The 20,933-nt window shown below is 44.9% G+C and overlaps 1 protein-coding gene across 4 annotated transcripts in view; it reads right to left on the bottom strand.

Moving 5' to 3' along the window:
- Positions 1–17,232, bottom strand: part of hdac9b (histone deacetylase 9b) — a 49,849-nt gene extending 32,617 nt beyond the window's left edge. Inside the window, exons 1-2 of one of the 4 annotated variants that reach the window (XM_072680636.1) lie at positions 16,880–17,232; positions 16,347–16,463 (exon numbers count right to left, since the gene is read on the bottom strand). In XM_072680636.1, the coding sequence (XP_072536737.1) occupies positions 16,347–16,463; positions 16,880–16,889 (127 nt within the window). In that variant the 5' untranslated portion in view covers positions 16,890–17,232. The remainder of the gene's footprint in view (positions 1–16,346; positions 16,464–16,879) is intronic. The other 3 variants (XM_072680633.1, XM_072680634.1, XM_072680635.1) reach the window with 3 other exon arrangements.
- Between the last annotated feature and the right edge of the window lie 3,701 nt (positions 17,233–20,933).

The following is a 20,933-nucleotide window of genomic DNA, read 5'->3' as shown; positions in this document are numbered from 1 at the left end:
CGATTCCAAATCTTAAAGCAACATTTAATCAATAGAATATCGATTCTCTATCTCTCCCTTTATACACAATATTACATATATTTTATATTTTATATTTATATACACATATATATGATACAGAGAATGAATCAATATTTAATCAATATCTGTTTATATATATATATATATATATATATATATATATATATATATATATATATATATATATATATGTATATAATATTTATATATAAAATATTTATACATGTATTTATTTAAAAGAATTGTTCTCGGTATCAAAGGAATCGGCACATATTGTACGACTCCCAGCGAGAGTATCGATTATTTTGGTCTTTGGTCTCTGTCTGTCTTTATCTCTCTCTCCCTCTCCCTCTCTCTCTCTCTCTGTGGCCCACAGGTGACAGAAATAGAACAATGGCCGCCCCGGCTATAAATAGGTCAGCTCGGCGCGGGGATTGGAGCAGCAGTGATGCGTTTAAAAATACCCCACCAACCCACCAAACACAGCTGCGGCCCTCACACTGCCAGAAGGCATGTCTCTCTCTCTCTCTCTCTCTCTCTCTCTCTCTCTCTCTGTTCTCTTCCCTCTGGCCTCCATAAAAAAGACACACTCGCCGCTTTCTGCAGATATAAATATCGCCTGTCTGCACTCGGCCTGACATTTCAGCAGCGCCGAGACTCAGCGAGGAACCCTCAGAGAGCGCTGAAGCTCTACTCACCGCAGAGCTCTGCGGCCCTAAACACACAGTGCCATAACATTAAAACCACTGCCAGGTGAAGTGAGTCACACTGATGGTCTGGTTGCAGTGGCTCCTGTCAAGGGGTGGATCTATTAGGCAGCAAGCGAACAGTCGGTTCTTCAAGTTCTTGACAACTGGGTCAGAACATCCACAAAGCATCAGGCAGGGCTTGTGGGGTGATCACGGTCTGCAGTGGACGCTAACATTGGCACCCGAGTCTCGCACCAGGACTCGCTGGATCTGCTGCTCACATTAGTCTTGGTGCCAGATACCACAGCAGTACACCTCCGGAGCCCATGCTTTTGGTATCCCAGGTGGTTGCTATGGTGCTAGTAAGTGGTTGCTAGGTGGTTGCTATGGTATTGCAAATTTGGATGCTTTGGTATTCAAGTTTTTTTTGCGATGCGCAGTCCATGCATCAGCGGGCCAGAGCGCTGGTATGCTAGGTGGTTGCTATGGTGTTGTTAGGTGGTTGCTAGGGTATTACTACACGGTCACTGTTTTTCACAAGTGGATGGCGTGGTGTAGGTTGGTGGTTTGAAGGTGGCTGTTGTGGTTATGCTAGGTGGTTGCTAAGTGGTTGCTATGGTACTGAACTTGGACGCTTTGGTATCCCAGGTGGTTGGGATTCACAGAAGGCCTTGAGAGGTCTTGTGGAGTCCAGAGCTGTTGCTAATGTTATGGCTGACCAGTATATATAAATATATACAGGGTGTGCAGAAGTTTGGGCACCCCTATGCTCTATATAGGTTATATATTAGAGTCAATAAGCCACGGTGTGCGTGTCTGCGGGGCCAGCGCTGCTCTTCAGGGCGAATTCGCCGCCAGGACGAATTATCAGCTCAGAGCGATCTGTGTGCCATCTGTGTGTGTGGGTCAAACTTTATTTAAAACTCAGACACAAACCCTGAGCTGATACACCACTGCTCCACTTCCAGGATCAGCACCGGCCAGACTGCTGATCCATTTAAGTAGTTCTGCTGATCAGCAGGGTCCGTTTACTAGTCGAAGGAAGCAGCTAGATTAGCAGGGAGGCCCCAAAGCAGTGTGAGGAGCCCTGGGGTGGATTGGCTGAGGGCAGGCCGGTTCTGGTTAATGATCATTCGGTACGAGTGTCTGTGGTCCGGCTAGCATGCTGGACATCGGCAGTGTCACTGCTGGCGGACTCAGAATCACGATCCTAACGACTCTCTGAGTGGCTAAACGCCTGAAAGCCATCTGTCCAGTCAGCCCACGGCACTAGCCCACCGAGACTCACGCTCTGTTGAAGGGGGGCCGTTCCTTTCCTCATAGAGTCCCTCTAAAGAGACACACCACTGACACATGCAATACACCAATTAGCCAAAGCGGTTGCTAGGTGGTTGCTAGGGGGTTGATTAGGTATTTCTACTTTGGCACTGTTGTGGCATTGCTATGTGGTGGGAGGCAGGGTGGTTGCTATGAAGTTGCTTTGCCGTTGCCATGGTGGTTGCTATGAAGTTGCTTAATAGTTGCTAGATTACCCTGGTGGTTACTATGGTGTTGCAAGGTGGCTGCTATGGTATGAGTAAACGATTGGTTTGAAATCTTGGTTGGTTGCTATGGTGTTGCTCCATTGATGGGTATTGTCTACATGGTCACTGTTTTGCAAAGTGGTTGTAATAGGATTGCTATGTGGTTGCTTTGGTATCCTGGTTGGTTGCTATGGCGTTGACGATGCTAGGTGGTTGCGAAGATTTTCCTACATGGTCACTGTTTTGCAAAGTGGTTGTTGTAGTGTTTCTACAGGGTGTCTTTAATATCCTGAGTGGTTGCTAGGTGGTTGCTATGGCTTTGCTACACAGTTGCTTTGATTTCAGCCGGCTCGGAACAGGATACGTGCAGCTGTTTATGGCTAAAACAGCCCGGCTATTGAACTGTTAGGTAAGGTGGGTGGGGTTATTCGGCCAAGCTGCGTAGCTGACGCTCGGGCCGCAGCGCGCACTCAGCACAGTAAATAACCATCCGCCCTGTTTCCCAAAATAGAGCTTCATTATCGGAGCATTAGCCCAGATTAACCTACACTTCTGTATTTACACACACTTCCGGAGTCTGGCTCGCTTTGGAGCAGGACTGGAAAGTGTGTGTGTGTGTGCGTGCAGCCCTGATGGGCAGTAAAGTGGTGTTTCAGAGCGAGGCCTGTTATAGCCCGCCTGCGTCAGAGCTGCCCTTTGTTCACTTTAGTCCTATTAAAGCGTTTAAGTGTGAGCGTCAGTGTGTGGCGGCGGAGAGGATGCTGTCACCTCCCTCACATCAACTGCTCATCACACACACACACACACACACACACACACACACACACACACACACACAGCCCTCAGAGCAGCACTGTCCTTTCCACATTTAAATAAAAGACAGTTTTAGGATGCTAAAGAGAGACAGAGAGAGAGAGAGAGGGAGCGTCATGGAAAGCTAAGGTCACTCGCCCCAGTGTGGAAATAAACAGTAATTAATAATTAGACCACAGTTAGATGAGACCCTGTGATTTGATTGGCTGGGAGCCACTCTGTGATTGACAACATTGTCCAACAACAGCACTACAAACCAGTCCTATCTGCCTATGTAACCTAGCAACAACCAGCAGCCCTCACAGCAATGTTAATGGTACCTTTTCTAAAGAACCCTTGAAGAACCCTTCTTCACACAGCTCCTAAACACTGGAAGGGTTCTTTAAAGGTTCTTTGGTGAAGTCTGTGGTCATTGCATTTACTAAAGAACCCCTCTTAAAAGTGAAGCACTGATAAAGCGCCTTAGAAACGTCTTTTAAAAAGGGGTTCTTTAAAGGTTCTTTAGGGGAAGGCTGTGTGCAAATGGTTCTTTGAGGTGACATGCTTCTACAAAGAACCACTGCCTTTCCTAAAGAACCTTTGCAGAACCTCCTTTGACACCGTAGTACTCATAACGCCTCCTAAAAACCTAAACACAGAAAGGGTTCTTTAGAAAATGCATTGGTTCTATATAGAACCATTGCTGTAATAAAGAACATTTAAAGAACCCTTGTTTTAAGAGTGTAGTACTCATAAAGCTTCTCAATACCCTTTAATAAAACACATCTAACACCCTTAAATGGTTCTGTTGGTGCAGGCAGTGGTTCTGTGTAGAACCATGAGAACCATAAACTATGAGAACTCAAAGAACCGTCAATGATTCTATGCCTGGTTAAACGGTTCTTCAGACTAGTGGCTTAGATGGTTGTAAAGAACCTTTTTTGCTTAGAGTTTCAGTGTCTGCTCTCAATCTAGTACATATCTAGAACCAAATTAAGTGTCCCAGAACCAGATTAAGGCTAAACGTAGACTAAGACTTCCAGAAGTGGCTCACCACTGAACAGCGCATGCAAATGTTTTTTTTTTGCACCTAGCTACATGGTTGCTACGTAGTTATTATGCAGTTGCTATGGTATCCCAGGAGGTTGCTAAGGTGTTCCAAGGGGTTGCCGTGGTGGTTGCTAAAACGGCAGTGGACTTACCAGCTCTTGGTTTAGATGGTTTTAAAGAACGCTTTTTGCATAGAGTTTCAGTGCCTGCTCTCAATCTAGTACATATCTAGAACCAGATTAAGGCTAAGCCTAGACTAAGATTCATTACTGAACAGCGCATGCAGAAGTCGGTGGAACCGACCCCCTGTGGAACTGAGGTGCCTTGTTGATGTTCTGAGTGTAAACAAGTAAACAGAGCTTAGTTGTGGTGGGCGGAGCTACACTGTGGTAGAATGAATGGGTGGAGATATGCAAATGAGTCAAATCTGTTTGTCAGACTGTCTCTTTAAGATATCAGTGCTGTCGGTCTGATGGTCACTGCTGCAAAGTTACTCAACACACACACGCATGCACACACACACACACCCACACACACACACACACACACACACACACACACACACACACGCCCTCTGAGTGCATTAGCAACATGTTTTTCCAGGGAAACCGAACACCGGGTCTCTGGGCTGGTCTGAAAGCTGGCCGCTGTTGCAGTGTTGTGATGGGAGGCTTCAGCTGAAGATCAGCCGTATGAAGGCAGTGATGCATTAGCGTTCCTCAGGGTGAGCAAATATTGTTCTGCAGCTAATTAGATCCGTCTGCAGAGCGTCCCCCTCCCCGCCACGCTGGAGGACCGGCCGGGCCGGCCTGCCCGGGAGAGAGTGTCTCTGTGTTTTGTTTCTCGCCCAGCTGAAGAGCCTTCATTTCCGCCGCTCTCTCTCATTCCATACAGCAATCGATTCAGGGCGTGGAGAACGCTGTCGGACGGAAGGCCTGCAGAACCTCAGTGAAGTTCGAGGGTTCTGTCTGCTGCTGACAGATCTCCTCTAAACTGGATTAAAAAATGGATTTAATTCATTTATTATCAAATTCATGATCAGAATGATCACGTTACTCCAGTTCACAATCGAAATCATAATGAAAACAAACCTGAAAAGCAGTTGCTATGTGGTCGCTAGGGTGAAACTGTTTTTGCTTAGCGGTTGCTATGGTGTTGCTAGGTGGTTCCGAGGTGGTTGCAGTGCTGATGTTAAGTTGTTGCTAGGTGTTGGTTGCTATGGTGTTGGTGAGTGGTTCCAAGGAGGTTGCTGTGCTGTTTCTAAGTTGTTGCTAGGTGTTGGTTGCTATGGTGTTGGTAAGTGGTTGTTATGGTGTTGCTAGGTGGTTCCTAGGTGGTTGCAGTGCTGATGCTAAGTTGTTGCTAGGTGTTGGTTGGTATGGTGTTGGTGAGCGGTTCCAAGGAGGTTGCTGTGCTGACTCTAAGTTGTTGCTAGGTGTTGGTCACTATAGGTGTTGGTAAGTGGTTGCTATTGTGTTGCTTGGTGGTTCCTAGGTGGTTGCTGTGCTGATGCTAAGTTGTTGATACATGGTTGCTTTGGTATTCCAGGTGGTTGCTATGGTGTGCAATAGCAACCACAGGCGTGTAAATGTTAGCTTCCAAACATTAGCGATGTAGGCTTATGTACGTTAGCAGTGTCCTATTCTATCTACAGGGGCGAGACAAGCTGTGCAAATGAAGCTGAATGCGTTCATAAGATGGGGTGTCCACAAACTTTTGGACACGGGTTAAACCCTCGCGGCGCGCCGAAGGCCGTATAGGTGTGATGTAGCTGTAAGTAAATGTGAGCTCGAGTTTCATCAGGTGTGTTTGCGGAGATGACGGCGGATATGAAGCTGACGGAACAGGTGGAGGTGGCAGGGGAGCCCAGTGCACTCTGGGTAACCTGGAAACAGGTGTAGCCCTGCTGTCCCCTGAGCATCAGTTCACCCAGGTACGCCACACACACACACACACTCCTGAGCCTGAAGCTAACACAGTTGCATCACCTCCCCCTTCCCCCAAACACACCTCCCCCCCTTTTCCAAACCAATTCACTGTGAGTTCGGTGGAGCCCCTCATTAGTAGTCTATATATTTCATCATAATCTCATATTTATATTTATATTGATATTTCAATCACTAATGAGGAGCATATATAAATATATGTAGACCTCTGGAGGTGGGATCTGTGGTATCTGACACATTCAAGACAACCTTTAAGTCCAAAAAGTTGTGAGGTGGAGCCACCCTGGATCAGATTTCCTATCCCAGCGCCCCCTACAGGTAAATGGAGCACACTAGGCAATAGGCCTTCCACGCAAAGGGCTCATCAGACCAGGTCCAGTTCTGGCGCTCCTGATCATTCATAGGTGACGGTGGACGGGGGTTAGCATGGGCACTCTGGCGCTGGTTTGTGGTAAGATTACATTAGTGAGGGGGGTCACCACCTCAGCTCATCCCAAAAATTCATATTGGATGGAGCACCACTGTTCCTCCACTGCTCCTCAATGCTGGGGGGCTTTATACCCCTCTAGCCCACGCCTGGCATTAGGCAGCATGGTGCCAATAGGGTCACGTTGCTAGTCCTATAAGCTGTGTGTCAGTGTGTGCCAGCATATGCGCAAATTAAATAAGCTAAATGCATTCGTTAGAAGGGAAGGGGTGTCTACAAACATTTGGCCACATAGTTTATATATATATATATATATATGTGTGTGTGTGTGATATTACACTTGTTATCGGCACCAAAAAGTCCGGTATTGGGAGAACCCCGGCCCATGCCCAGCCAGTCTGTCCGTAGTGTGAGGTGGTCACTTCAGGCCCTCTCCAGACTCGGCCACTCGGGCCACTCAGCCGGCCTTGTAAAAGCACAAAGGCAGCGGCACCGCCCGCCGCACGTCCAAACCTAATTAGTGCCTCCATCTGGCTGCATTATGGGAGCAGCTTTCCGCTCTAATGATTTAGCCTCTGTGGCTTTATTAGGTTACTGTGTCTGGCCTCTGCCGGTATTTCCTGCAAGATGTTGAGGGTGAGCTGGAGAGCACTTTACAGGTGGGATCGAATAATGCACAGAAAGCACTCTCTCAGACGCCGCCGTATCGCCCCAGCACTCAATTTCCAAAGGCGCTTCGGAAATGTCTGCTAATCGCGCTGTTAGAGAGGGGAAACCCCCCCGACACACCTGTGGATGAGCCATGCAACAAATGCTAGTGCTAGCGCACCATGCTGCAGAGCCATCTTTTAGCAGAACACCTAGCAATATCCAAGCAACCACCTAGCAAACGGCTGTTTAGCAACACACTAGCAACCACCCGCAACAACATAGCAGCTGCAAAGCTGGTTGAGGGGACTGGTGGGAAACCTTCTGGAGATGGTTCTGTAGTCTCGGGCTGATCGGATTCTGTGGTTTTTCATATGTTTTAATAGAACACCAGAGCAACCACCTAAAACCCGCCTTAGAAACCGCCAGGAATCCTGTAGCAACCTCATAGCAAAGCATTAGCTCAATGCATTACCACAAAATACACCCAGGAACACCCTAGCAACAACCTTGTGGCAACATCCAAGCACCTCGGCAACCACCTAGTGATATCCTAGCAACAGCCTTTCCTAGAAATCACCTGGGATACTGTAGCTACTTTATTGCAACACATTAGCAAGCACCGAATATACCACAACAACCAATGAACACCCTAGCAACAACTGTGTGGCAACATCCAAGCACCTCGGCAACCACCTAGTGATGTCCTAACAACAGCCTATCATAGAAGTCACCTGGAATACTGCAGCAACTTTATTGCAACACATTAGCAACCACCACATACAAACCAAGAACACCCTAGCAACATTGTGGCAACATCCAAGCACCTCGGCAACCACCTAGTGATATCCTAGCAACAGCCTTTCCTAGAAATCACCTGGGATACTGTAGCTACTTTATTGCAACACATTAGCAAGCACCGAATATACCACAACAACCAATGAACACCCTAGCAACAACTGTGTGGCAGTATCCAAGCACCTCGGCAACCACCTAGTGATGTCCTAACAACAACCTATCATAGAAATCACCTGGAATACTGTAGCAACTGTATTGCAACATGTTAGCAACCACAAAATATACCACAACAACCAATAAACACCCTAGCAACAACCTTGTGGCAACATCCAAGCACCTTGGCAACCACCTAGTGATGTCCTAACAACAGCCTATCATAGAAATCACCTGGAATACTGTAGCAACTTTATTGCAACATGTTAGCAACCACATAAGATACCATAGCAACCACCTCCAAGCAACCAAGTGATGAATTTTGGCCAATTTTTAGTTTGTTCCTGTACGTTGACCTCACGACCGACTGGGACAAGCCTCTCTGTTTGGATCCAGCAGTCATGCTTTTTGGCTCTGCTTGACCGCCCCTGTGCTCCGTCCCTCGTGTCCACAGAGCTGTATTGATAAGGCTCTATAAATAGCAGTGAGGTGGGGAGAGGGACAGTTCATAGAAATCTCTCTGATCAATCTGTCCGTCACTGCCGGGGCGTATTGATTGGCTGCCTGAACGCTGGGAAGGCCACAGCAGCCGCCCTCTCAAAGCTTTTCCGTGACCTTTTGGCCAGAAATGGTCCGACTTTGACCTGCGGCTCTACCGTCCAGCGTTCTCCAGGCTGCAGAGGTCAACAGTCCAGCTGCTTATTTTTGTTTTGCAATTTAATTGTAGTAAAACACCACAGCAACCACCTAACCGCATTAGCCTATACACATCACCACTAACCACACTACAGCAACCAAGGAACACCCTACCAACAACTTGGCAAGGCTCTAGCAACCACCATAAACACCTCAGCAACCACCTATGATATCCTAGAAAGCACCTGGAATACTGTAGCAACGTTATTGCAACACATTAGCAACCACCACATACAAACCAAGAACACCCTAGCAACATTGTGGCAACATCCAAGTACCTCGGCAACCACCTAGTGATATCCTAGCAACAGTATATCCTAGAAATCACCTGGAATACTGTGGCAACTTTATTGCAACACGTTAGCAACCACCAAATAAACCACAGCAAGCCAGGAACATCCTAGCAACATTGTGGCCACATCCAAGCACCTCGGCAACCACCTAGTGATACCCTAGCAATATCCTAGTTTTTGTTCTGAAAAGCTGGATACTAAAGAGTTCTTTAGTATAGGCAATGACCTATGAACACCCTAGCAACAACGATGGCCACATCAATCTTAAACACCTTAGCAACCACCTTGAGATACCCTAGCTATTTTGGGTCTTTGGTAAAGGCAGTGATTCTACAACTTTATTGCAACACGTTAGCAACCACCAAACACCCTAGCAACATTGTGGCAATATCCAAGCACCTCGGCAACCACCTAGTGATTTCCCAGAAACAGCCTACTTTATTGCAACACGTTAGCAACCACCAAATACACTACAACAAACCAAGAACACCCTAGCAACATTGTGGCCACATCCAAGCACCTCGGCAACCACTTAGTGATATCCTAGCAACAGCCTATCCTAGAAATCACCTGGAATACTGTAGCAACTTTATTGCAACACGTTATCAACCACCGAATACACCACAACAAGCCAGGAACACCCTAGCAACAACATTGTGGCAACATGCAAGCACCTCGGCAACCACCTAGTGATATTCCAGAAACAGCCTATCCTAGGAACCATCAACTATCTGCAAAACATTAGCAGCTGCATAGCAACACCCTAGCAACCACTTGAACACCATAGCAGCCACCTACCAAAACCCTGGCAATGATCTACTAGATTTTCAAGCTGTCCGTTCATTTCGGGGCGTCAGCAGGGTCCAGCGGTGCCGTCTTCACCACATCGGCAGCATGGGCGGCGGCGGGGGGGGACAGAGGGACAGCCTGGCGTATGAATATGAATTTGAGGTCACCCTAATCAGCTCCTGTGGCCTGGGCTCAACCTCCAGCCCGCAGCGCTGATTAAATAAGATCTCATTTCAATAGTGGTGTCCTGAGCCCGTCCCTGACTTAATCCCAGGTCTTATCACAGGATAATCTCAACACACACACACACACACACACACACACACTTTTGACGGTGATATCTGCCAAGTTTCAGGCTCATTTTGCTGAAATACTGTCCCGCTCGAACAGCATGACTTAATCGTTTTATTCCTGACCTCGTCATAATTTGATAAGTTACTATTTTGGAAGGCCGGCCCTGCCGGGACGCTCGCTGTTTTCCTTAATAAACCTTAATGTAAGGAAAATATTTGATTTAATAATCGCTCATTTGATTGGTCTCAAATCTCCGAGCGTAACGTAATATTTGATGAAATTCTCATTAGTTAAACGACTCGGCTCTTACGCAAACAATCCTACTGCGTTCCCAAGCGCAGGAAGGGGAACGCGCTGGTTTGCGTCCGTGCCAGCAGCTCTCTCAGCACAAAGTTCACGACTACAGAGCTCTGCACACTTCCTCAGACAGCTGATCTGAGGCCTGCCGGACAACAGGGAAGTTCACACGAGTGCTGAGTTCATCGTGGGGAACTGTGACCCTGCAAATCTGCAGACGATCGATTCTGAAATACAATATATGGACAAAAGTATTGGGACACCTGCTCGTTCATTGTTTGTTGGAGTAACCATCTGGTGCCACTGGTACTCCACCATCATTCCAGAGAACACAGTTCCTCCACTGCTCCACAGCTCCTCAATGCTGGGGGGCTTTATACCCCTCTAGCCCACGCCTGGCATTAGGCAGCATGGAGCCAATAGGGTCATTATGATCTGCTCCAGAGGGTCCTATTCTATTGGCAGTACTTCTTCTCTACAGGGACTAGAATAGACAAGCTAAAGTAGCTTGAGTGAAATGACCAACTCAATTTTACCTCAATCATTGACCAACTTGGGGGTCAGCATGACCAACCAGTTTGATCAAGCTGGTTCACTGCGCTACGGCCTTCCTGTGGTCTTGGGGTCATCAGCTTGCTTTAATGGCAGCAGGAGCTGGGGCTCAGAGCGCTTGGTTGGCCGGTGAGGAGCTCAGTGGTCTGTTGTCTCTGTGTTTACTTGGGCTAGCGGCTAACCCCCGGCAGTGAGGAGTTCACAGCAGATCTGTTGTGCAGAAGAAAGTTCCTGTGATGTTCTTCAGCCAGTTGGGGGGGTGGGAATTTGATCCACTTGATATACTGGAGGCGTTTAAAAGGAGCTGGAAGGACCCAGAGTGTGGCCCGGTCTACGTCACAGCGGTAGTGTGACTCCCGGCTTTTCCCGGAGTTCCTCCAACAGCCCCCAAAAGCCGGTAAACTGTATGATGGAATATATACATGTCCATCATATCTGTGCTCTTTAACGAGGGCATCCTGTCCCACTAGCAGGGTTTAGACCCCCCATTTTTCTGGGGTAAGACGCCCCCTGGTGGATCTTGCCCAGTGTCTCGTTGTGTTTCCAGCAACTGTGCTATTAATCAAAGACAACTAATTAATAATATTGTATATTAAAATAGATTTTATAGTCATTTAATTGATCTTTGGTTTTGTCTTATTAAATAAAAATGATTTCTGATTATATTTAACAGTATATCGTCACTGTTGCACAAAAACCTCATATCTCCAGAACAGCAGCTTTACAGGAAAAATAGACAATATAAAATGTTTGTATTTATTTATTAGAATTTTATATATATATATATATATATATATATATATATATATATATATATATATATATAAAATTACATAATATAATTATCATATTTTTTTGAATTTGAGTAAATTACTATTCCAACAGCATCAACATTAAAAAAAGAGCTTAACATACAAGTAAAAATATATATATTTCGGAGTTAAATTTGAATACAAATAAACATTTTATTTATTTTTTGGAGTAAATAAATAAATAAATAAATACATAAATACATAAATATCACTGTTGTACCCCCAGTACAGCAGCTTTACAAGAGGTGGAAAAACCTTCTGCATTTTCAATGGAAGTCAATGGAAAAGAAGTTTATTTCAGGTGATTTTGGAGCGTTTCTATTGGTCCATTCATCATGAAACTGCCAGATTCACATTATGAAGAAAAGTGCTAAACTTAAAAAAAAAAAAACGGAGATGCAAGGTTTGTGCAGGACAGCGATGATATGTACACTATAACGATGTGTTTCAATGGGGATGAATGGTGGAACTTTGTGGGCAAAAGATCTTCTGTCATTACACTTGCAACCATGTGCGATACCAAAGCGACCACCCAGGAACACAGCATCTAGCAACCACCTGGAATACCAAAGCGACCACCTGGAATATCATAAGGAAAAAAAATAATCATGTGGAACTACAGTCAGAAAGGCTGTATTTTGGCCACATCAATCATTTTTTAGATAAGACACGTCTGTAGCATTCCGGACCAAAAAGCTCAGATTATCTAGAACCCTGATTCATGTTCTGCAACCTGTTCTGAGGGATTTCTTCATATACTGCTAATCTCTGGATCTATGCTGGATTTTGGCTTTTTAAAATATGCAAATGCATGCATGTTTGATTCACTTTGATCTCATTTGCATATCTAAATGATTTATGTTTTGAGAAAACCTGTCAGAAGATCAGTAACGAACTGGCGGAGACTGACGGAGCGAACAGGCTTGCTCCTCACAGTCGCCACGGCAGCGTCCCTAACGCCCGTGTAATCACTCCACATGTTCACCCTGCACACCTCGCACCTCTCTGTCCTATGCCATCCCATAATTCAAAGGGACAGCTCAGAGGAGGAGCAGGGCAGGTGCAGATGAAAGGCCAGAACAAAGGTTTTGCCCGATCACTCAGCGTGGTGACCCCTTGACTCCTTGAGCATGGCGGGACGGGAGGAGTGTCCCACCAGGTCTGTTTCTGCAATCAGCCGCTTTAATCGCCGGACCTCTGACTGAGGAGCGATGAGCACAACCCAATCACCTGCGACCTTTGACCTCTCGGGAGGATCTCGGAATGTTGGAATGTCCAGGAAAGGTGGACAGGTGCAGAGGAAGGGATTTCAGACCCTGACAGCATTGCACAGACCCTCAGAGATAACGGCTGGGCACTGCTTTCTGATCTGGGCAGTGTCTATTTACTCTGAACGTCCTAGCAACCACGTGGAATACCAAAGTAAACATATAAGACTTAAGTGTCAATGTACATGGGATACCATAGCAACCACCTAGCCGCATCCTAGCAACCATGTGGAATACCAAAGCAAACATATAAGACTTAAGTGTCAATGTACATGGGATACCATAGCAACCACCTAACCGCATCCTAGCAACCATGTAGAATACCAAAGCAAACATATAAGACTTAAGTATCAATGTAAATGGGATACCATAGCAACCACCAAGCCGCATCCTAGCTACCATGTGAAATGCCAAAGCAAACATATAGAAAAACATGTGTGGGATACCATAGCAACCACCTAGCTGCATCCTAGCAACCACGTGGAATACCAAAACAAACATATAAGACTTAAGTATCAATGTAAATGGGATACCATAGCAACCACCAGCCATTACGCAGCAACTAGTTTACAGCACCCTATCAACCATCTAGCAATGCCCTAGCAGCCACCTGGGATAACATAGACCCTAGAAACCTGCAAGCCCTAGATCCCATAGCAACCACCTAGCAACATCTCAGCATCCACCTGAGTGGTGTCATTTGTTTACTCGCTATAAATGACAATCAAACTGGTGCTGTTGGGGGAAATGGGTTTGGTTGGCACAAGGGTTGATGGGCACAGGGGTCGAGTGGCATATGACCTGGTTGGCACATAGGGGTAGGTTTTCACAGGAGGTGGTTGGCACAAGGGTTGGTTAGGACAGGGGCTGGTTTGAACAAGGATTGGTTTACAAAGGGTCGGTTGGCACAGGGGTCGGGTGGCATCGGGTGGCTTGGTTGGCACAGGGGTTAAGAGGCAATAGGGGCTGGCTTGCTAAGGGGTGGGGCTGGGTGGCATAAAGGTTGGATGGCTTACGGCTCGGTTAACACATGGATAAATTCCCACAGCAGCTGGTTGGCACCCTGGTCAGTCGGCGCACACACATGACTTCTGCCTTCTGTACCAACATCGGCGCTGTTTGTCAGGAGGATTTGTCCGGCACATCTCCTCGGGCTTCGGAGCTGGACGGCGTATTTACACTCCATTATGGAAATCGCGGCGGCTCCGGAGCATCTGATGCGGTTGCTTAGAGACAACACTCCTGCGTCATATCTCACACGGCCCTTAATAACCAACACAATAGCCATGACTATTCTCTTACCCGCTGCTCCCTGAATGGATGAGGGCTAATATTAGCACACGGGGTCATGAGACACAGAGGAGATAATGTGAAAACACATTTATTGTTCTGGACCGAAGACCATCTGTCTGAGCACATAGAGCCTATCTGTCTTCTGTCTTCCAGCCAGTCCCGAGTTTTCCTTCTCCTTTTTTTCACAAGGAGAGACACTTGTTGTTGTGGAGCGCTCGCTGCAGAGATTAAGACTTCGGCAGAATGCTAGCAGGGATTACTTTTAGCGCTGTTCCTCTGAGCCCGAGGGCCTGAGAGAGAAGAAGAGCTAAAAATAAAAGCTCAACAATGCAGAAATATGTAATTTCCCAAACCTTCCCCGCTTAAATGTCACAGCCGGCTCAATCACACGTTTGAGAGTAAGCCGCCGTTACTCATCACTTCGCCCTCTCGCTCATTTCAGAGAAACCAGCGCAGGTTTAGGCTAAAGCGTGACAGAAGCACTTCTTCTGTTTTCGAAGCGAAAAACAGGAAGCCTCCAAAGGCCAGCTCATAAAAATATCATTTGGGAGAGGTCGCTCAGAAATTTCAGCGTTTCCTCTTTTAGACCTTCGCACTTCCCTCCACGAGTTTCCTTCTAAAAGCAGACGACGCAAATCAGCGTGAAGTCAGCCCTGAAATCGGAGCCTCCTCGACCTCCTCGCTGCTTCACGCCACCATTCGCCAGATCCTGCCATTTAAACGGCCAAGTGTTAGGCCTCTAAAACCCCTCAGCGATGACATCACCAGCACTCAACCAGCAATCAGCAATTGCACTGTTTCTGTTATTCCACAAGGTGGCGCTGAAATGTGTTTGTAGTTTTAGCTGTGTTACAAAGCAGTGCACATTTTAGTACAATGCGATGTGGCGGTGTCTCAATGTGCTACATTGTGTTACTCTATGTTACGCTACGCTGCGCTGCGCTATGTTGCAATGCGCTGTGTTTTGTTACGTGATGATACATTTCGATATAATATGATATCATTGAAAACAAGACAGTAATTTCTGGATACAATAAGATATGAAACTACCCAATCCAATGATATGGTAGGATTTGATTGACTACAATACAGTGGTGTCTGGATACTATAACATTTGATACGATAGTGTCTCACTATGATGTGATACGATATGTTACAATACAACTGACTACAATACAGTAGTGTCTGGATACGATATGATATGTTACGTTATGTTACAATACAATATGATACGTAACGTTATGATATGATTGGCTACAATACAGTAGTGTCTGGATGCAAAACAATATGTTACGATATGATACGTTCTGATATGATACGTTATGATATGATACGTTACGATAGGCTACAATACAGTAGTGTCTGGATACGATTCGTTACGATATGATAGGATAAGCTACAATATAGTACTGTCTGGATGCAATATGATACGTTACGATATGATACGTTACGATATGATAGGCTACAATACAGTAGTGTCTGGATACGATTCGTTACGATATGATATGATAGGCTAAAATATAGTAGTGTCTGGATGCAATACGATACGTTACGATATGATGCGTTACGATATGACAGGCTACAATACAGTAGTGTCTGGATACGATTCGTTACGATATGATGCGTTACGATACGATTCGTTACGATATGATGCGTTACGATATGATGCGTTACGATATGATACGTTATGATACGATACGGCTACAATACAGTAGTGTCTGAATACAATACAATACGATGCAATACCAAATACAGTGGTACGATACAACACTATACAATATGATAGACTGTATATGATGTGTCTGGATACAGTAAGGTATGATACAATATGATACGTTACCATCAGCGGCGTCTCAATACAATATATAACAGTAGTGTTGGGATACGATACCATACACTACGACATGACGGTGTCTGAATACTTTCTGGTGCGATACGGTACAGTGATTCATCAATACAATCCGATGTCGCCCACAGAAACCACAACTGATCTGGCATGACTGACCTGGTCTGATCAGGAGCGCGGGGGGGTAGCTGTCTCGCCCCCAGACCATCGGGACAAGGGAGCGTGTCCTGAGCAGGGGTTTGTGGGTCTTGTAGTTTCCTTCTCCTTTCCCTTTACCTGCACACAGAGTGAATGGTGTAAAAGCCCTTGACACACAGGAGTTCTAGATAGTACTAAGGTTCTGTTCTTATTATGTAACACACATGTAATGTATATATATAAGCTTATAAAGTTCTAGGACAGTAAATTTACATATATACTTATATATATATATATATACATATATTTGACACGGATTCCAGTTGTACACTACAGTCAGATCACTATTAATTGTGGAACTTTAAAGGTGGTAGTTAAGTTAGTTAAGTAAGTTAACGAAGCAATAAACAGTCTCACTTTCAGTTCACTAATCTATATTTCTATCTATATATCTATATTTATATTATTTTATTACTAAATCTATATTTCAAGTTATAATTTGATTAAAACCATTAATAAACAATAATATTATTAAACACAATCACTTGACTTACCGTCCTTCATCTTCGCAACGAGGGTCAGTGTGTTCTCCCTGGGTCAGCCGCCTCACTTCTCTCTACAGCAATGCCAACTCATAGATCACACTTTCAGATCACACACACACACACACACGCGCGCGCGCACACAACCACCGTCACAATACGAAAGCATGATCGGCCACAATAGATTCCAGTAAGAGGGCCGGAGGAAGTGACTGCAGGGTGCTAGGAGCCTCTGTAGGGTTCGTGTGGACGTGAGCGTCTGAAAGCAGCTGAATTCCCTTTTCCTCGGCCGGCTGGCGTGACGCATCACAAACACTGCGGCCATCAGGAGGCTGAGTCACAAGCTGCCTCACACTTACTGCACACTGCAGGAATGGATCCGAGTCCGAGTTGGTTATTAGGAATGAACTGATAACCAGTTATAAACCGATACAGACACCAGCAGGAGGCGCTCTGTTCATCTGCCTTAACTTGGACTCGACTACAAGAGTTTCGGCCTTGACTTGGACTCGATCACTACAGAGTCTCGGCCTCGACTTGGACTCGACTACAAGAGTTTCGGCCTTGACTTGGACTCGATCACTACAGAGTCTCGGCCTTGACTTGGACTCGATCACTAAAGAGTCTCTGCCTTGACTTGGACTCGATCACTAAAGAGTCTCGGCCTTGACTTGGACTCGATCACTAAAGAGTCTCGGCCTTGACTTGGACTCGATCACTACAGAGTCTCGGCCTTGACTTGGACTCGATCACTACAGAGTCTCGGCCTTGACTTGGACTCGATCACTACAGAGTCTCGGCCTTGACTTGGACTCGATCACTAAAGAGTTTCGGCCTTGACTTGGACTCGATCACTACAGAGTCTCGGCCTCGACTTGGACTCGACTACAAGAGTTTCGGCCTTGACTTGGACTCGATCACTACAGAGTCTCGGCCTTGACTTGGACTCGATCACTAAAGAGTCTCTGCCTTGACTTGGACTCGATCACTAAAGAGTCTCGGCCTTGACTTGGACTCGATCACTAAAGAGTCTCGGCCTTGACTTGGACTCGATCACTACAGAGTCTCGGCCTTGACTTGGACTCGATCACTACAGAGTCTCGGCCTTGACTTGGACTCGATCACTACAGAGTCTCGGCCTTGACTTGGACTCGATCACTAAAGAGTCTCGGCCTTGACTTGGACTCGATCACTAAAGAGTCTCGGCCTTGACTTGGACTCGATCACTACAGAGTCTCGGCCTTGACTTGGACTCGATCACTACAGAGTCTCGGCCTTGACTTGGACTCGATCACTACAGAGTCTCGGCCTTGACTTGGACTCGATCACTACAGAGTCTCGGCCTTGACTTGGACTTGATCACTACAGAGTCTCGGCCTTGACTTGGACTCGATCACTACAGAGTCTCGGCCTTGACTTGGACTCGATCACTACAGAGTCTCGGCCTTGACTTGGACTCGATCACTACAGAGTCTCGGCCTTGACTTGGACTCGATCACTACAGAGTCTCGGCCTTGACTTGGACTCGATCACTAAAGAGTCTCGGCCTTGACTTGGACTCGATCACTAAAGAGTCTCGGCCTTGACTTGGACTCGATCACTACAGAGTCTACGGCGTCCACCGTGGTTAGGATGTAGTAGCTGGAGAGGAGCTTCAAGTAGGTCCGAGTTGTAGCGCCACAGCAAAGTGTGTGAGAGAGTGGGAGGGGCTTAATTACCTTTACAACATGCAGCTACATTAGCATCTCCTCATTTACTGAGAGCAGTAGATAACCCGACACTCTAAAATTAATAAAGAACCACACTTTTGGTTCTATAAAGAACCATTTCTGTAATAAAGACGTGTCCTCTAGCTCCATAAGGAACCTCTACATTTTCGGGTCTTCTAAAACATCTCTATGGTTCTTTATGGCATCACTCAAAGAACCTTCATAGCACCTTTTCATTTTTCATCACCATAATAAAAAAATCAATCAAATAAAGTCAGTGTCCACAAACATTTGGACAGATAGTGTATCGTCAAAGAGTAAACCCTCGGCTCTGGGTCTGATCCACCTGTTGCTGAAATGCTGAAAAAAAAGAAGAAAAGAGAAACATCGCCACCTGCTGGTGGAGCTAAACACAGCTGTACCTCAATCCTGGAAAATAACCATATTCCCAGAGATCAGCTCATCCCTACATCACCACACACACACCACACACACTCTCCTCAGGACCCTCTGCACCTCTCCTCGATTAGTATCAGGCTTAGCCAGCAGAGGTCAGTGCTGCACTGCAGCTTATTAAACAACCAGAGCTCACAGACAGTCAGTCTTCTGACCAGGCTGAGATCAGAGAATAGGTCAGTCATTGGTTCAGCATCAGTTTCAGTACATTTTAGCCTTTCTAAGCATTTAATGCAGTGCCCACCACCTACAACAGCATAGCAACCACCTAGCAACCTCCTGAAATCACACAGCAACCGCACTCCACCTTGCAACCACCTGGGATACCATAGCGACAGCATGCGTCATTAAACTTGTTCACTTTAATGGCAGCGAAATAAATAATATAAAAAATATATAATAATAAAAAAATAAATATATGGATGGATATTTTTTTTATAATTAAAAAAATGAAAGCTGGTTTTAATGAGTATGTTGTTGTTCTGCAGCCTGTATTTATTATTATTTATAAATTAATTCATTCATTTAATTAATTCATTCAATAATTAAAAATAATATAAATAATATATAAGAAATAAATATGGATATTTTTTATAATAAAAAAAATAAAGCTGGTCACTTTTTAATGATTATATTGTGCTGCAGCCTGTATTTATTATTTATAAATTAATTAATTAATTTTAAAATATATAATAATAATTACACCCTTCTATTCTACCTTCTTTTGAATATATATAAATATTCTTTTTTTTTTTTTTTTTTTTTTTTAATTATTTGTTTTATTTTTTTTACATTTTATTCAGACCTGGACGGCGAAAGTGTCCAGCAGTCAGCGTACTGGTTGAATCCCGCTGTTTGTTGTGCAGACAAGTACCACCCCATCACAAAAGGACAAAACAATAACTGAGAAATCTCATAAATCGAGTCGTTACAGAAAATAAACACAAGTTTAATTGTGTTCATTTATTTTAATGATTACAGTTTGTGTGAAACTCTTCATACGTCCGGTGCATCTTTTAGTTTTATCAAAGTTTGATATAAAATCTGTTACATTTGAGTTTTTCTTCAAATATTTCAGATTGCACATTTTCATTTTACATAATAAAAGTCTAACAATGGAAGAAAAAAAGAAAAAATCTGTAGAAAAGTCTGACAATCTGTAGAAAAGTGTGGAAATGTGTCCGTACATTCACAAACTACGAGATTAGACCACACAAAGTGAACAAAACCTTCAATAAATTAATATAAATTTATCAATAATCAATCACATTACAATTAGTGGGTTAGATCAAATATTTACAGAAATACAAACCAAGTATTAAAGGAAAAGAGTGAAGAAAATCAAACATTTCTGAATGAAAAATGAATTGAATTCAGTTCATCTATTGAGAAACGAGCTCCATCCATCATCATCACATAATCAATACTACTACATGAATGGCCGTCCAAGCTACCCAACATCAGAGCTGGTCCGATTTTGGCTTAACTCTTAAAATGAAGCTGCCAGACAAGGTTCAAGGCACAGAAGAACCGCTTTTGCTTCCCTATAGAACCTTTTTTTTAGCAGACGGTTCTTCACAAATCAGCCTTCCACAAGAATGAAGAACCTTCTGAGGTCTGAGGAACATCTACATTCACTTCCCTGTAGGCCTCTAAAGCTACAGGGGGTTTTCTATACTGCTGAGGAAGAAGGTGCTCTTTGGTTCTTGACAATTTAGAAGAACCACAGAAACACATACAAGATGTTCCCCTTGTATATGAAGAACCACCCGACCAAACAAAGAACCTTGAGAACCTCCTAAAGACATGTTTGGTTCTCTAAAGAACCTTAAAAGCCCCTCCGGTAGCTTCCGACACTGGGAGGGTAAAGCCTTAATACATGAGAAGCCAGAGACCCCCTC

The sequence above is a fragment of the Salminus brasiliensis genome, chromosome 5, assembly GCF_030463535.1.
Source record: "Salminus brasiliensis chromosome 5, fSalBra1.hap2, whole genome shotgun sequence".
NCBI classification, from domain to species: domain Eukaryota; kingdom Metazoa; phylum Chordata; class Actinopteri; order Characiformes; family Bryconidae; genus Salminus; species Salminus brasiliensis.
The sequence above is the reverse complement of the archived record's forward strand: the minus strand, read 5'-3'. Positions and strand labels throughout refer to the sequence as shown.